Raw genomic sequence first — 18,031 nt, forward strand, 5'->3', positions numbered from 1 at the left:
ATTCAGGAAAGAGGGCAGGGAATTCTTTCTTGAACATGCCTATTACCTTTCATTGGCCCCCTAGATCTATACGTTAACGCACAATCCTAACGTATTGTGTGTCTTTACGGCACAATCCTTGAGTATTTTCTTTTATGGTTCCTAATACTTTAGTGGCTATCTAATCTGTATAGAAAGGTTTGTACACAATTTCAAAAGCTGCAGTTTTCTCTTCTTTTCCTTGCCATTAGTTAATTGTACAATAAAGAGCACGTTGAAGTATACATGTACAGTTTATTCCGATCTGAAACTTTTGAGTAGGCTTAAACAATTAGCTAACTAATTACTTAGAATTGTGGATGCCACCTTAAGCCTCCTTAGCTTGTACATTCCCAGTTCTCTTTGGCTCCAGCATGGAGCCTGATTTGTTTAAATCATGATTCCGTAGCTTATGCAGAGCTGGAAACTGGGTTGTCCAGCTTATAAGCCAGGTGGTTAAATCAACTTCTAAGTAGTTTGTGATCCAGACTGAAACCACAGTTTCTGCTTTTGCAGAAGATGTGAAGCTACAGTTTAAAGAAATCAGGAAGTTGATGATGTGTGAACTGAGGAGGTAATGGGGAAGGAGGGAGGACATTTATCAGGATTGGGAATGTATCCTTAAACACAGTTAACCATAGTTATCATAGTTGATCTTATGTATTCATCCTTAGAGTTCTAGCATCCCAACTCACAGACTTGAAATGCTAAGAGTTTAGTTAAATTCTGCTCCATAATTTTGGGTGAACATCAGCCTATTTTACTGGCTTCATTAATGCATAGTTCAGTTGCGGAAACTAAGGGGTCAGAGAGAGGGAGAGACTGGCTAACAAATCAACTTGTCCTTATTTTTTATGTCTTTTAGGAACTCTTTGGATCTGTGCCTAAGACACAAGTGTCAAAACCACCCAAAGAGAAAGCAAAAAGTTTGCTCTTTAGCAGTGATGAAGAGGTATAATGTATATAAGTTGTTAAAGGGTGGCTGGCTTTATAACTCTTGAATAGGTGAAACCGGTTGCATACTACAGAGCTTTCACTTTTTGGGGCTTAATTTTCTATTGTTCATGTTGAAACTGGTTGTGTATAATATTCATTTCAGCTGCTTTGTTTCAAAGTTGGATTATGTTAAGCATCTTGCAGGAGAACAGAGATATGAGTAATTGCTGTATTTTTAGGACCATTGGAATATCACCAAAGAAATCAAGCCTGCATCTCGGGACAATCAAAAGAAGGAGACTATGAACTCTGTCCCTGCTGTCAGTCACACTATTAACAAGAGTGGCCTCTTTGAAGAAGAAGGAGAGGAGGATTTGTTTGCTATCACTAAAGATAGGTAAAAATTTGGCGCCGGGGATGTGTCTCTTTGTTGGAGGAGCTGTATACTCTTTATGGTACTAGATATGGCATTCTTTTACTAAAGTTTTAAACATTTTATCTTATAGAGAGTGGGATAAGGTTTTATGGGAAACACTCTTTGCTATCAGAAATTTGGATACCTGTTACTTGCTTCTACTTAGACTCTAGGAGTTGAGTGAGAATGAGGCCTCGGATAGGAAAAAGACCCAGATTAAGGTGGCATAAAATGCAGATGTTCTCAGAGGTGTCCTATTGTTTACATTTATGTGCAGATGATTGAGGCTGTTGATATAGGGATAGGATGTATGGGCTCCCACTAACTCACCCTCTAAATCAGTTAGACTTTTCAAGCATTCCAAGTCAAATCCTCAAAAAACCTCAGAGAATTTTCCAGTAGTCAGGTCTGAACATTTGATAAGTCCAATTTCCTAGTGCTCCCTCTTCTTAGCCAGTCACCCAGTTCCATTCCCAAGAAAGAAAGAGAAAAAAAATCCTAGAAGGAGGGAGTCCTAGAGTCAGTGGAAACCTCCCTTGCAGGACAGGCGATACCCTGTAGGGGCCTTTGCAAATGACGTGCAGAGCATCATATTTTCAGCTGGGAATCATGGTATGCTTCTCAGTAAGAAATTACTCTTCTGTCTGTGGAAGAGAGTCTTCTCCTTCCCCAAGCCAAGGCACTTTTTCTTGGGAGGGGGGGGGGGGTCCAGCAGGAGGCCTGGCAAGAACATGGTTGAGAAAGGTGACAACCCCATTTTCAAGTCGGGCCCAGCTCACAGCCATCTAAAAATTGAACTATCTGGTCTGTGGCAGGGAAGAAGCTTGCACTTTGAGCTCTATCCTTTCAAAGTCTTATTCCTTCCCTATCAGAATGAGACCTGCTTATCTGTTGAAGAATCTTCTTTAGAATGGAGTCTTCTGTACATCTGTATTGCATAAATGCCAAAAATTAGTCATGTGCTTCCAGGGAAATTTTGTGAGAACCTCAGAATTACCTACACCACAAGTTTCAGGCAGGTTGCTAACTTGCATACAGGACTAAGAAGTTTAATGTTCGACAACTTCCCTGGATAATGGAAGTTCATTTTTTTTCTTCCCTTGCTTTCTTCAGTCAAAGAAAACCTCAGAAAGTTGCTCTCCTGTTTGAAGATGATGTTGTAAATGGAGACTCTCTCTTCGGCTTTCAACCATCCCATCTTCAATCAAGTGTCCAGGCAAGAAGGGTACTTGCAGATCAAATATGCACTATTTCCAGAGGTTCAGCACTCCCATCCTGCTGACATGCAAGGGATGGCAATTCATCCTGCCTAATCAGCTAGGATTTGCCATAGTCCTCTGTTTGTTCCATCAATACTTTTTCAGCAACAGTTCTGGAAGGGAGCTACAAAGTCTCCCTGATTTGTAATTTATCCTTACACGTTATGCTCCAATGTGGGAGATAGCAACCCCACTTGGGAAATCCTGGATTAACCATAATCCTGTGATAAGGCAGGTTCTGATACCTACACTGGAGGCCAGTGAGGTACACATTGATGGTGGAGGGGATGATGGTACGTGTGTAGAGGTAGCGGAGTGGGCAGTGCGATGTGAGGGTGAAGACAGCAGAATTTGGGAGGGATTGGTACAGATGTTCAACGGAGGCTTCCCCTGATCATATTTGTTCCCATTAAGTAGTTTAAATGTGGTCAGTGGCTGGTATACGGGAGAGCTGGCATGCAGCTGTAGGTAAAATCCAAAGCCCCTGCTATGTTTGCAGATATAATTGGCCTTTCAGGATGTGCTTTTTTACCTTTGCTTTTCTTTGCATGAAAGATAATTTAGAAATGTTAAAATAGTGAAAGTGAAAGGATTCTTATCAAACTTCTTGGTTATCAGGCAGATTTGCTGGAATCGCCTGAGAAGAAATTAGTAGAAGAGAAGGTACGACCTTTGGATGAACCTAATGCATTTCCTGGTTCTGAAGATGCAGAAGTAGCAGACCAACAAAGAAAGGTAAAAGTGAAGAAACACTATTTTTAATAAAAACTCTGCAGTGTGTGTTTAGCAAGTCCCTATTAATAGCATTCCTAATTGACAGGCTGTTGATCTAGGATGCTTGGGTTCAAATTCCAGTTAGGATTGTATTGCTTGCCCTACAAGGCAGATTCTCTCCTACTGCAAACAGCCTTTTCTGTGTCCTGTTAACTTCCACTTCCTGTTAACCTCAGTTGCATCTTTTGAAGCATTCAGGCTGCCAGGAGGTAGCCTAATCAATGCTATAAGCCTCTAGGCTTAGAGTGACCCTGTTAAGCAAGAGCATTTTCACAAAGCTAAGTCTTTAAGGGTCCAGTTCTACGAGCCAGTAGCACTGGGGCTCATACTGGTGCTAGGTGTTGTAAATGTGTCATAAAGCACATTTACGGCACCCTTGGAGTAAGGAGCACCAGTACTGGGCCAGTGCCAGTCAGCCCAGTGCCCAGTTCTGGGAGGAGGATGCTGCAAGGCTGCCAGCGTAATAGCCAACGCAGACTCAATGAGGCCCATTGTGGGGCCTGTGCCCTTTTTCTGGGGAAGGGGGCGAATGTCCTCATCCCCTGAGGAGACCTCTGACACTGCTGAATTAGTTATAAATGAAAAATAGTAAGGTGTTATCAGCATATTAAGAACACCATATATTCCTCCCTGTTTTAAAAAAAAAAAAACCCTAAAAAACTATCTGTAGAATTCTACTAAGTGCATTGATGGTTCCCAGCAGTTTGCATATAGTTGTTAATATGCTGTTGGAGACTTAAAACCTGACCCTTGAAATGCAAAGGAATGCTGTATACCCAAAATATGTTTTCAGAATGCAAGCAGGTAAAGTAAGTTGGGAAGCAACTTTGTGTTACCTGAGAGGGAGTTTATAAGCTGTTCTTCCCATTTGTGAGTGGTTCAAGATAGCGTTAAGTATAGCTTGAACATTTTGCTCAGTCTGCCTAGAGAGCGTGCAAAAGAGAGCGACTAAGATGATTACTGGGCTGGGGCACCTTCCTTATGAGGAAAGGCTACGGCGTTTGGGCCTCTTCAGCCTAGAAAACAGGCGCCTGAGGGTGGACATGATTGAAACATACAAAATTATGTAGGGGATGGACAGAGTGGATAGAGAGATTATCTTTACACTGTCACTTAACACCAGAACCAGGGGACATCCACTAAAATTGAGTGTTGGGAGAGTTAGAACAGACAAAAGAAAATATCTGTTTACTCAGCGTTTGATTGGTTTGTGGAACTCCTTGCCACAGGATGTGGTGATGGCATCTGGCCTGGACACCTTTAAAAGGGGATTGGATAAGTTTCTGGAGGAAAAATCCATTACGGGTTACAAGCCATGATGTGTATGTGCAACCTCCTGATTTTAGAAATGGGCTATGTCAGAACGCCAATGCAAGGGAGGGCACCAGGATGAGATCTCTTGTTATCTGGTGTGCTCCCTGAGGCATTTGGTGGGCTGCTGTGAGATACAGGAAGCTGGACTAAATGGTCCTATGGCCTGATCCAGTGGGGCTGTTCTTATGTTCTTATGTTAGATCCAATTGATTACTTAAATTTGGTTGATACCCCTCAGCCTCTTTTGGAGAAAGATGCCAGGAGAAAGGTTAAAAATGTCTTCAGCTTGTTTGAGGAAGATGAGAAAAGTGAAGATACTGAAGTTAGCAGAAGCACACAGAAGGAAATGGAAAAGGTGAGGAGGTAATATGCAGGAGGCATTGGGGGGATGGGAACACAGAAAGCTGCCTTTTTGTGTCAGACCATTGATCCATTTCAGTCAACATTATCCTGACTGGCAGTGTGTCTTCCTGGTTTTCTTTGTCATATGTGGAGACACCAGAGATTGAACCTGGGACCTTCTGCATGCACAGCACTTGCTCTTGCACAGAGCAAAGAGGATTTTGTTATTTGCTAGCAAATTCCACTTCTTCCTAGTGGAAGCAGGGCAGTCTGATCCACCATTAGTTTCTTATGGTTAGGGTTATGTGCACAGGTAGGGTGACTCGGGCCCACCAACTTTCCAGTACCGGCGTAGCTGTGCCAATGGGACATGTGCTGCATCCTGCAGTTGGGTGTCACTCACAGAGGCCACTTCAAAATAAGGGAATGTTTGTTCTTTCCATTTAGCAGCATTGTCCTTATGTTGGTGCTGGAAAGTGAGTTAGGTTTGCGCCCTCAGTGACTCTTAAGGTTCTCTCTCTGTTCTGTTCTGCATAGTTTTTCTTTTTAAATTGTTCTTGTCTTAGTGTCTTTAGATTTATTAGCTAAAATTTCTTGGAGTGGTGATTCCACATGGAAAATGGGAGTTCCTTCTGTCTGGAACATACAATCTAATTAAGCCCTATTGGCTTCTGGGAAAGAGGCTGCTCTGCTTCCACTCCACTCTGCTCTGCCCTCACCTCAGGAAGTCCAAAAGACTCTGGCCTGCCTAACTGAGAAGGAGGAGCTACCCACTTGTAAGGACTAAGACGGACATGGAGATCCCACTGGAGAATTCTGGTTTCTGTTGCTGGGTGAAAGACTGTGGCCCAAATCCTAACCAACTTTCCAGCACTGGCATAGCAGTACCAGTGGGACATGTGCTGCATCCTGCAGTTGGGTGGCACTCACAAAGGCCTCCTCAGAGTAAGGAAGAGTTTGTTCCCTTTTCTCAGAGCTGCATTGCCCTTATGTCAGTGCTGGAGAGTGGGACAGGATTGCACTCTGTGACTCATAACAAAGATCTTCAGTCTCACACACAGTCAGTCATGCATGCAAAGAAGCAGCTGGAAAATTGGTCTCCAAAATATGGAGTTTGCTAGTTAAGCTAACATTTATTAAACATATGTAATTTTTTCCACATTGTATTACTGGGATCATAAACTATCCGGTCTTTATTTTCTTTCCAGTCCCCAGAGAAAAGTGTTTGTCCCAAGAGCACTGGAGTCTTTCAGGATGAAGAACTTCTCTTCAGTCATAAGCTGCAGAAAGATAATGATCCTGATGTTGATCTTTTTGCCAGCAACAAAAAAGGGGTCAGTCTGTTCAAAAAAAGGATCCATCTGTGGCAGTGTTTGCGTAGAAATAGGTTCTCCTCTTGGAATTGTAAAATAAAATTTAGGAAAAAAAACAAAAGGTTGATACCCCATAACAACTGCTTGTTACCACAGTAGCACACAAACCTTGGGATACATTGGTCAAAATCTGCTAATAATGGTTTCTAAATGTATTTTTAAAAAATATACAGGCTTCCCCCTGTATCTGTGGGCAATGTGTTCCAGCCTCTCCCCTGTGGGTATGGAGGAACGCTATCTCTACCACCCCTCAGTGCCCAGTAACTTTCTTTTAGGGCGCAATCCTTATAAACTTTCCAGCACTGGCATAGCTGTGCCAGTAGGGCATGTGCTGCATCCTGCATTTGGGGGGGGGGGCAGTCATGGAGGCCTCCTCAAGGTAAGGCAATGTTTTACCTCGGAATTGCATTGCCCTTATGTCAGTGCTGGAAAATTGGTTGGGATTAAGGCCTTAGTCTTGCTACTAGTGCCAGGGTTCATCGTTTCTTGCTCTTACTGTAAACCGCTTTGTGAACTTCTCGTTGAAAAGTGGTATATAAATACTGTTATTAATAATAATAATAATAATAATAGTTGCTTTAAGCAAGAAGCTTATAGACAGACAAGCAGGCAGGAAGCCCACATCCTAGAGGGGATGACCAGAGAGTGTTAACAAGAAGCCTGCTTGGCACTAGTGGTAAGACTAAAAAGTAAAACCATGGATAACGGATCTGCTGATATGGGGAGGGGGCCGCCTGTATTTGTTTATGAACCTTTAAAGTAAAACATCGCTCAAGGGTTATGTTTCTGTCTCAGTGCTAAAGCACAGTCACAGCTGAACTGGAGAAACCAGTTGACCAGATGTGTTCTTTTGTTGTAAGACTACATGCTTTATAAGAAACAGGCTTTGGATATGCAGTATATGATAGTCGCTTAAATCTCAAATGCATGTGATGCAATATTAGCTGCAGTAGCATAAATTGGTTACTTCGGATAATGGCTAGTTACTTGTCTGATAGGGTCACTAATATGACTGCATGCGTAGGCATGCATTGAAGAAAGATTAGGATGCTTTCAAAACCTTGGGCACCTTGCTGGTTTTTCTTGCCCATTGAATGTGTGGTGATAAAACTCTCAAATAAGAATGTGCCCTCAGGTGCCATAGTATTAGATAAGGCTATCAGCTTGCGAACGTTCAGGATATCAGCTGTGTTCACTTTTTGTGTAATGGGAATAAATGTTACCTCTTCACTGAACTGTTTTGCGAATGAATAATAGACAGTATTTTCTCTTAAGGCCTAGTTTTCCACAAATAGCAGGTGACACGGTAAGCCTCTGTCTAGAGTAGACCAGTGGTTCCCAATCTTTAGGAGCCCGCGGAACAGTGAGGCAAAGATTTGAATTGTTGTGGACCACATGCTATCCCCTCCATTCCCACTACACAAAAAAAATACAATTTGATAGCCCGTGGGGGAGCACTCAGTGAGACTCTGGAAATGCCAGCTATGGGGGGGGGGGTCCATTCTCTGCCATCTCTGATGGTTTATGGGGAAGCACCTTGCTGAGTGAGTGCTCCTCCACAGACTACAAGAAAGGGTGGATCATCCTGCAGCTGGCACTTCAGTAAGCTTTGAAACACCAGAGAGGGCAGAGAACAAACTACCTACAGCTATAGCTGACACTTCAGTGGTCTGTGAGACAGTACTCACTTGTCGAGATAGTGGAAGTGATCAAAGTGATCATCTTTTTCTCCTGAGACCTCAGGGACCACTTTTCAGGGTTTCATGGACCATCTGTGGTCCCCAGACTACAGGTTGGGAGTCACTGGACTCTAGACTGTATGATTCCAGGCTTTAGGTGAGGACTAGCATCATTGAATGATCCTCTCTGCAAACAAATTCTGTTCACATGTGGAATCCTCATTGGCAGGGAGAAGGGTTCTAGCAACCTATTCTTCTCCTTGACTTGCCAGTTTTTTAAGTATAGATATGTTTTGTTATGGGAGACCCATCTGCAGGTTGAAGTGGCAGTGTTGGAAAAATCCCTCATGTCCAATTGAAGAGAACTAGGTCAGTCTTACCAACATGTTTTTTTAGTTATTTACCATTCTGTGTCTACTGCCCCATAAAAGAATTGATGGATTTTAGGAAATATTTTGGGAATTAATGAATAAGAAAAAATTGTTCAGCAAATAAGTGACCTTGATTCTTTCCACAATAGTCTTTCCATGATATATATATATTTTTAATTTCAGGCTCCAAAGCCCAGGATAAAACTACCTTCAGGAGGAGGGCTATTTGGAGTTGATGATGATGATGATGATGGTGAGGATAATCTCTTCAGTACTGCTAAGTCAAAGTCCCAGGTACTTACAGTTTTCTTAAAAAAGAAACGTAGAAGTGGTGTGAAGGGCAAGGGGATGCCTTACATTTGCTAAGCATTGTTTTCACAAATATTATCACAGACTCTGTTATCACCTTATCACAGATTCTGTAATTTTGTGACTGTACCATTTCAGCTTCAGATTTTGGGAAGTGTCACAAGGTCAAATGCTCCTCAGTACGTACACACACACACACACACACACACACACACACACAAATCTTGTACATAATGTACTGCCATGTCAAGAAGAAAGGTTTATCACATTTATATCTTGCATTCCAGTCAGCATTGGCTCTGAAAGTGGCTTACAATTGAAACAGTCGAAGGTGCAATTATGATTCATTGTCTTCATTGTCTTTCTCCTGACATGCTAGTTGGTATATGCAGCAATTTTTTCTTTTCTAATCATGTAGTTGTTTGTCTGTCTTATGCACATATACAACCAATCTGCAGTCTGTAATGGTACAGATTCCAGTTTTACCATGTCATCTGTTTGAGAACTTGACCTCTGTTATGCCAGTGATATCATGCAGCTAGTCCCAGTTTCCTTCCACCTAATTTGTCTAGTACTGTTTAAAGGAGTTCTGGCTAGTGAGGCAAATAGATGGTTGTCTCTTGAAATAGTGATAGCTCTGGTAACTGAAACTTGATTCAAATACATTTTTTTCTACACAAAGCATTACTTTCTTGTACAAAGTTGGATATAGGCCAGTATGTACCACAAATGCACCTTTTATACATTCTGCAGGAATCTACCTCAGTAGCACTCTAATGGGATTAGACATAGTAGAAAACCAAGGTCCTCTCAATTCCTCAGATTCCTTATTACTTTTAATTTTGCTTTTGAAAAGTGGCAGAAAATAAAATAAAGGACAGCAGCATCTCTTCTGTAGAGGACCATAAAGTTCTGAAGAGTGATTAGCGTCTCAAACAAGAAGAAAAACTAAGCACAGGGACTGCTGAGGTTTGCAATTTTTGACTCTGAAGATAGGTTGAGACATGTAGAAATTTTTCTGTAGCTTGACCATGGACAAGTTTCAGGCCAGCACATGAATGTGCGTGTTAGTCTTGCTAGTTTCAGGAGAGGCTGGCCACTTCCAGCCCTAGTCAGTGGGACATGGGGATGGGCCTGTGGTTTTGGGGGTTATCATGATGCTTCTGAGATTTCCCCCCTACAAATGTGTGTGTTGATCTCATTCACTTGGATTTACTTCAGTTTAATGTAACTTTATGCAGAAATCCACTGGCCCTGCTGCAAGTAAACATAAAGAACCCTCATCTCGGATTGGAAAATTACAAGTAACTTACTTTACTGGCATTTTAACTTTCACCATACTTTTCCTACTACTTTTAATTGTAGTTCTTCAATGAATCTTTTTAGTTCCACCTTGGCCCTTTCTTATGCTACTTTTGATTCTCATAAAATGTTTACCAGGATGTGTTCTTTTTCTCTTTTTCTTCTGAGAACAAAGGATTTCTGGACATGCTTAAAATTGCCAAGCTGAATGTGAGATGTGGTTGTGGGGGTGGACAGAAGGATGTGACTGTCGGTCGGTGCGCACACACTATTCTTGGCTACATCTGTTTTTTCCTGATCTTTGTCCTTGTTGGAAGACTCTTGCTGATCTTGTTTTTCTCAGAGTTTATCTTTGTGTAAGTTAACCTACTATTGCCATTAACAATAATCTCTACATCACTTTCTAAGGCAAATTTGGATATTAACCCAGCAACTTTACTGCCCACTGGTACTGGTACTGGAACTTCCAAGCACACTAGTATAAAACCACCTTCACCATGTTCAGAGACCCCAGGCCATGAGTCTCATAGCATGCAGCATAGCAGAACAGCCGCTGCTGCAGGAAGCAATGAAGAGACAGGAGTCAGCTTTGATCATCCCATGCAAGCAGACACTTTGCAAAATGCCAACAAGGTAACTTTAAAACACACATATTACCGATCCAGTAAGATTTCATTGAGAAATCAATGAAATATGCCGGATAGGGCAACTTTTATTGTCTGTGGCTCCTGCTGGAATTTCAATGATGCAAAAATTTGTCTCTATCCTTAATGCAACAGGAAAGGGTTAACACTGTGGATACAGTCTTGGTGATCCTGATGGGCCTCATCTTTGAGCTGACACCATCTGTTGTGGGTGGTATTTGGTAAAGGGAGAACTTCAGGTATTATCATATCAACTTTGTCTGTCAAGGGATAAGCAAAGACAAGTCATGAACACTTCCTTTTTTCCCTGCCTTTTCAGGGTGTGACATAACATCACCATTTGCTAGGAAGGGGAAGATGATATTCAGGGTTCATAAAGCTTGTCAATTAGAGCAGCAGTTGCTGATTATATTAGAGCACAAGTCTAACCATGTCTACTCAGAAGTAAGTCCTATTTTGTTCAATGGGACTTACTCTCAGGAAAGTGTGGTTAGGATTGCAGCCTAAGTGCCATAGGCTATGATATTCTAGCCCAAGTATTTCAGGGGTTGAAATGCCTACAGAAGCTGTCCAAAACAATTGCCTTAATTTTTGTGCCAATAAGGGTATCCATCAGCTCTTATTTTAAATATAAGTTTTTGAAAGATAACAAAGATGCCTTTGTTACCATAAGGATAACAAAACTGAAACACTACTGAGTACAATGCAATATGTACAACCTACTGCACAAGTACTGTTTTTCCATTTTCTTTTAAAAATGTGTAATTGCCTGTCCTGCGCCTAGGTACTAATTGAAATATAAGTGGACTTGTCTGTCAACTTATCTCCTGATGTCATTAACTTCATTGTAATTACAGGGTAGAATCAGGATGACTGGGAAACGAAGGCCACCTACCAGAGCTGCTAGACGACAAGCTGCTCAAGAAAATGACACATTAGAGAACCCATCCTTACCTCCGTTAAAGGAAACTTCTGTGCCACCAGCCATACAGCATCCCCATGATAGAGAACTGTATAAAGATGAAAACACTAAATTGCCTCTGTTGACCAGCAGCACTGATCAGCTGTGCGAGATAAGTGGCAGCCCTGTCTCAAAATCAACAGTAGCATCTGATTTAGATGATCTCTTTGAGCCAAACAATCTTTTTGGTAACCGTGCAGTCTCTAAAGTGACCTTGAAGTCAAAAGCAAAAGTGGAAACAGAAACTCTGGCAAGCCAGATTCCTGAAGGTGGTGAGAGGCCATCCCTTCCATTGGCACTGGATGGACCAAATTATGAGAACCTCTTCCATCCTGTAAAGTCTTCAAAGAAATCCAGTCCTGTGTCTTTCTTGGAGGACCAAGATGATATTTTCAGTAGTAAAAATACTGTGAAGAGAAAAGATACAAAACCCACTGTTCGGTCAGATCAAGAACCTCCAAAGCATGATATTTTTGAGGTAATGTAAGAAACTTGTTCGTTCAGATTTAGATAGGCTTGATTTGTATACAGTTGCTTTTGTTTCTCAGCTATGTAGACATGGGCAACAGTGGAGAAATGACTTGCATAGGTATACTTTTTAGTTGAGAATGGAATAAAAGGTCCTCATATTATAGCATGAGATGGCTACACAAAGACCTGAAGATGCAGTTAATTGTGGAAGGATGTAGGACAGATAGGCATGTTTCACTTCTTTCTTGCAGGTGACATGTTTAGTTCATATCTGGTGGCCTGCCTCTGAATGCTAACCTTGGAAATAAGATGATACTTTGGACAAGCATGGATCAGTTGGATCAGTCTAGTTCATATCTGTTTTTTAATCATCTTAATAGCTAAAATATATATCCTGCTTTTATATGAAGCTCCCAGGAATCTCCCATCTGATGAACTCCATACATGATTAGCATCTCACTCATGGGTAGTAGGAGGGGTGGGGCTGCAAGAGGGGGTGGATCCCTCTCCACGTGCAATGGCACACATCAGGTGTTATCCCCTCTGTCAGCATTCTTCCTGCCTCCTTTCTCTCCTCAGACCTGCGCCAGCTAAAGGGCTGGTGCGGGTCCGAGGAGATGCATTGTGGAGCAGGAGATTTATGGGAAGGGAATTTAAAACTCCTCCCCCCAACTTCCTGATCTGACTCCCACTGAATATAGCATGCTCCTTTTTGGTGTGGATGCACCAGCGGGGGGAGGGGGGGTTGGACTCTCAGCTTTTCTTTAGAGATGTTACCTTTAAGGAAGTAAGAGTGGAATGTGGAGGTTCCTGTCACACAGAAGCAGCTCCCCGCTCTCCTTTTGAAATCTGTGAAGCTGATCTAATATGGGGAACTTGGACAGAATGTGATTATGGCTTCATAGTCTAATGCCATATAACTATGGAGGTATTTGACTTGCTTAGCTGGCTTATTTGCAAGGCAAAGTGAGTAGCCAGTATCTGGGTTATTGTAAAGCATCAAATAAGAAAAGGTTATATGATGATATAGGTCTGCCCTATACTGAAGCTTTCTTTCTTTGCTCAAGGATGATATATTTGCATCAGAAGCTGTTAAGCCTTCTGTCAAAGCAAAAGAATTGGAGGCAAATCTGTTTGATGATGATGATGTTGACATATTTGCTGACCTTGCTGTGAAACCAAAAGAAAGGAGTACCAAGAAAAAGGTGGAAGCTAAATCCATTTTTGATGAGGATACTGGTAAGAAGTTAATTTAAGCAGTTTGATCTGTAGTACTGTTACAAGTAATATTCCTATATATGTAGTCAAGTGGTGATTCTTACATAAAATGGAGAATAAGAGAGAATGAAGAAGAGCTGTACTGTGAGAGAGTGAAGGAGATGGTGCCAAGTATTCAAGGAGATACTACTGCTTATTCCCAGAGAACTGACCCTGAAATGATTCACGTTTGTCAGGAAGGTTATTGATATTTCTGGTTTTTCATAGGAATACATTAGTGATTTAAAATGTAGGCAAGAGATGTACAGGTGTCCCCCGATATCCATGGGGATTCCATTCTGGAACTCCCCAAAGTTAATTGAAACCACGGATACCAGGGAGCATCCCTCCCCCACACTTCGGAGGCGAGGGGAGCTCTCCAGAGGGTCCACTGAGCCCAACAGTAAAAAAGAAAAGAAAAGAAATATTTCTGGTTTCGGGGGGGGGAGGGGGGGCTGTATTTTAAGCAATATGAAGATCCAAAGTGATCAAAGGTTCATTTGAACTTAATGGGGTATTACGTTAGTTGTGACTTATTTATTCCATTTATAATAGTAATTAAAAATATTTATATTCTACTTTTCAACAAGAGTAGTTCACAGAGTGGTTTACTCAGTAAAATATTTGTAACAGTAGGAGTCACAGTAACTGTAAAATGACCTCCACCCCCCAAACAGATGTGCAGATGAATTTAAATAACATTAACACAGGCAGTCTGTTTTTGAACTACAGGGTCCCAGTCCAAAATGAGAGGCAGCCCAATCCTAACCTGTGCTGGTTCAGTGCAGGTTAGGTGGAAGGTGTAACAGCCCAATCCTATCCAACTTTCCAGCACCGGTGCAACCGCAATGCAGCACCGGGGTAAGGGAACAAATGTTCCCAAACCTTAAGGAGGCCTCTGTGACTGTACCCCCAACACAGGAAGTAGTGCAAACCCCATAGGCACAGCAGCACCGGCACTGGAAAATTGGATAGGATTGGGCTGTAAGTCTCCTTGGGGTAAGGGAATATTTTTCCCTGTATCCCAAGTAATGCCCCAGTCAGCCCTATGGGGCTACTCAGATTTATATAGCTGGAGGAAATTTGAGTACCCTGGTTTAACACAGGCTGGCCCAGGAGGGGATTTAGACTATGGCGGAGAAGGCTTCTGCCAATCCCACCTCCCTGTTCTGCCCTCCCTGCCTCCAAAATGCCTCTCCCCGCTTCTGAACACCCTTCCGCCACCCTCTCCCAGGCCTTTCACCACTCAAAGTCTTACCTGTCTGCTCCAGTGGCCCAGGGTCTGAATGCAGCACTGCTGAGGTGGTGGAGGCCTTCCCATTGGCGTTGCTTGGTGGGAAGCTTCACAACTTGCTTCACAACTTGCATGGTGTTGTGAATGTGCTTTACGGTACGTTTGCGTCACCTTCGGCTGGTGTAGGGTCCACCAAGTTAGGATTGGGTGCTTAATCGCTTTTAAGTCCCATTATACCAAAAATATTTATTTTCAACTTTTTCACTGAAGATGTTCACAAAGCATTTTACAAAACAGATGAAATTTTCAAGATGGTTTCTTGTTTTAAAGGGGCTCAGAATACTCTCTCTCTCTCTCCTCCCTCTCTCTCTGGAGTTTGAGGCTTAAAGCATAGGATTTAAAGCATAAAACAGACACTCTGAAAAAAGTGAGGGCTGTTAAAAAAAAAAAAAGCCTCTTTTGAAGGGCAGAGTGTATGCTTACTTATAGTAAGTTTATTGTTCTACAAGTTAAATCCATTTCCAAAGGCCAAACTACATGCTATATTAGTTGCATCATCTTGTGATTAGCTGTGTTTGATAATAGCAGCTGTGGAGGGATGTGTGTGATGAAACTTCAGTGGAGCAAAGGGTCCTGCTTATCTCACCTCAGTCCCAATCTTGATCAATATGCCCCCATCAGTTGCTATTTCTCCAACAAAAAACAAGAATACTGGGGCCAATTTCACAATTATGTCAGAGCCAGTGTTACCCCTTGATTTCCTCAAGCACACATTGGCATGTAGAACAAAAATGCAAGTTACAGGTCATCTACTTTTCAGCTCTCTGGGCAAATCTGATCAGAAATTGGGATGTTTCCCTATTTATGGGCACTAAAGGGGAGGACTGGGCAGTGGGTGGAAAGGGGAGGAAGAACTGGGCTTTTGTTCTGGTGGTGGAAGACAAGGAATGACTATCTCCTTTTTAAGACGGAAATCAATAGTGTCAAGCTGGCCAAAACCTTACAAATCCGTGGCTAGTAGAATTTGGTTTTGTCACACTTGCAGTCCGTGTTTTTAATAAAATGTAGTCTTTTTTTTTGTCCTTGGTGAGGGTGTGCCATTTTCACTTTCAATTTTTTTGTTTTTGTTTTGTTTTCTATAGATGATATCTTCTCACCTAGTAGTCAGTCCAAGATATCGACCAAAAAGTCTCAATCCTTCCAGCCAGCTTCAGGAACTAAACCTGAGTTCAGAAGATCAAGTTCTTTTGAAGACCCACTGAATGCATTTGAAGGCCAATGAAAACGTGGCGATTCCATAATTCTCTATCTTGTCCAGTACTAATATTCTCGCTTCCTAATTAAACTGATGTCAGGGCTGGAAATGTTCCTTGACTGTCCCCTCATTCACATGTCTAAATATTTTCCTGCATGACAGCTAATTGGATATAACATTGTTTTTACCATCTCAATACCATTTAGCAATCCATTCCAGTTAATTCGCTTGTCCAGTCCCTGGCTGATGTAATCTATTGTACAGGATTTAGATTTTATTATTTAGAGCTACAAAAAGAATTATGATATTAATAAATGGCATTTGTGAAACCAATTTTATCTTGTTCTTAGCTTCTTCATCTGTTGTGTTCCAAGATTGCATATGGGGAAGCAAACCTAAGCATTCATCTTTTAGAAGTAAATTTTGTGATTGGGTTACCTATGAGCTATTTCTGGCTATAAGTTATCCCTTGCTTTATTAATAGGAATAATGTAGTTTTGTTCTGAATGTAGAAAGAACTCTTTCACTGTTGGGGTGTTGTCTGCCTTATTACCTGTTCCCATTATGTTGTGATGCCAAGTAAAAATATTTTCTTTTACTGTTTTAGCTGTAGTTAGGTTCAGTAGTATGGTTCAGCCAGCTATACTGCCTCTTTTTTAGTATCCTATCTCTGCCTAATGGACACCTTTTTAAAGCTGTGTTGCAGTGTTTTTTCAGGACAACAGAAACATCACCACTTAGCAGTCATTTTCCTCCTGCCCCCTACAGCTTGTGACATTTGTAGCCCAATCCTAATTTGTGCTGGAGAAGGTAGGCCAGCGGATTGTGGTGCAGCCTGAGGCAAGGGGAAACTTTTCCTTGTACCCCAGGGAGAGCCAAAGTGGCCCCAATGGGTCTACTGGATCTAAATGTGGCACAGATCCAAGCATAGCGGCCTGGAGCTGCTCCACGCTGCCCAGGGAACGGGGCTAGGATCCAGCATAACTGCCAGGTCCTGGCCCTGCCTTCTGCTCTTCACCCACCCCCCGAATGCCCCCTCCTGCCTCCTCCCTGCACTCCCCATGTCCCCCCCCCCCCAGATCTCTTTGTCAGCTGAACTAGGCTGACACAATCTTACCATACTGGGCCTGAATCCAGCATGGGAAGGTCAGCACCTTGCGCTGGCCTCCCCGACTCTTAAGTCAATACAAACATGCCTTATGGCACATTTTGACACCCCCCGATCAGCACAAGTGGCTTACACTGGCCTAGCCCGGGGGTTGGGATTGCCCCTTTCATTTATTAGATGACTCTTTCTGATGAAACTAGATGAATTGGTTACCAACCTATATTGGTGTGTCAAAGTGTAGATGTGTTGCAGGGGTGGCACTGCAGATGGCACTTAATATAGGCATGTGCTTGGTCCCACACCCATGAAAAGTCTAGTGCCTGCCTACCTGCCACATGCAAGTGGCTAAAGATGGTCTCCAGCAGTAGGGGGACTTGATCTTTAAGGGCTTGTGGGTTGCTCTCGCCTACATGGCTGGACTTCTCTTTCAGTGCTTCTTCCTCTGTCTTTTGGTCTTCTGCTTGAGTGCCAGTGGCTGCAGTTTGCTTCCCTTGCGCAAGTGAAGCTCTTAACTAAAGACATTTTTGCTGTATATGGGCTGTTTAATGCTTCAGCTCTGCTAACAAGTGGCAGGCTAGAGAGCAAGTTCGTGTGGCTGGCTGGCTGGCTGGCTGGCTGGCAGGCACCAGGAGCACAACATTTTTGTACTAAGGAGTGTCATGTATGTATTCCTTGGTCCAGCACATATAAGGTCTTGGTTCTTAAGAGAGCACTTGTGCCACCCTCTGAACTACATTTTCCAGCAGCGCTTGCGGCCTCACACGTCGTGCGCGCACTAAGCGTTACCATTAGCAACGACGCGGAAACAACATCCGGGATCCCTTCTCGCCCCTCCCCCAGTAACGACCAACAACAAACGCGGGGCTCAGCCACTCCTGCTTGAGCTGGAAGAAGCTCCTCCCGCCTTCATCGCCTGAAGGGAGCCCATGATTGGACCTCGCTTCGGAGGGAACTTCTGAGTGGTTGGGCCGGGCCTCTCTCCCGCTCCCCCTCCCCCCAACGTCACAAA

General features: G+C 42.7%; 1 protein-coding gene across 5 annotated transcripts in view; it reads left to right on the forward strand.

The window, feature by feature from the left end:
- Positions 1–16,264, forward strand: part of LOC136644534 (WASH complex subunit 2A-like) — a 43,664-nt gene extending 27,400 nt beyond the window's left edge. For 3 of the 5 annotated variants that reach the window (XM_066620499.1, XM_066620502.1, XM_066620501.1), the window contains exons 18-26: positions 884–970; positions 1,194–1,351; positions 2,483–2,594; positions 3,247–3,363; positions 4,955–5,071; positions 6,267–6,392; positions 8,665–8,775; positions 9,646–9,759; positions 10,501–10,546. In XM_066620499.1, the coding sequence (XP_066476596.1) occupies positions 884–970; positions 1,194–1,351; positions 2,483–2,594; positions 3,247–3,363; positions 4,955–5,071; positions 6,267–6,392; positions 8,665–8,775; positions 9,646–9,717 (900 nt within the window). In that variant the 3' untranslated portion in view covers positions 9,718–9,759; positions 10,501–10,546. Of the gene's footprint in view, positions 1–883; positions 971–1,193; positions 1,352–2,482; positions 2,595–3,246; positions 3,364–4,954; positions 5,072–6,266; positions 6,393–8,664; positions 8,776–9,645; positions 9,760–10,031; positions 10,093–10,500; positions 10,726–11,593; positions 12,176–13,235; positions 13,408–15,801 lie in introns of those variants that run through there. The other 2 variants (XM_066620503.1, XM_066620500.1) reach the window with 2 other exon arrangements.
- The last annotated feature ends 1,767 nt before the right edge of the window (positions 16,265–18,031 follow it).

Source organism: Tiliqua scincoides, chromosome 3 (assembly GCF_035046505.1).
Source record: "Tiliqua scincoides isolate rTilSci1 chromosome 3, rTilSci1.hap2, whole genome shotgun sequence".
NCBI classification, from domain to species: domain Eukaryota; kingdom Metazoa; phylum Chordata; class Lepidosauria; order Squamata; family Scincidae; genus Tiliqua; species Tiliqua scincoides.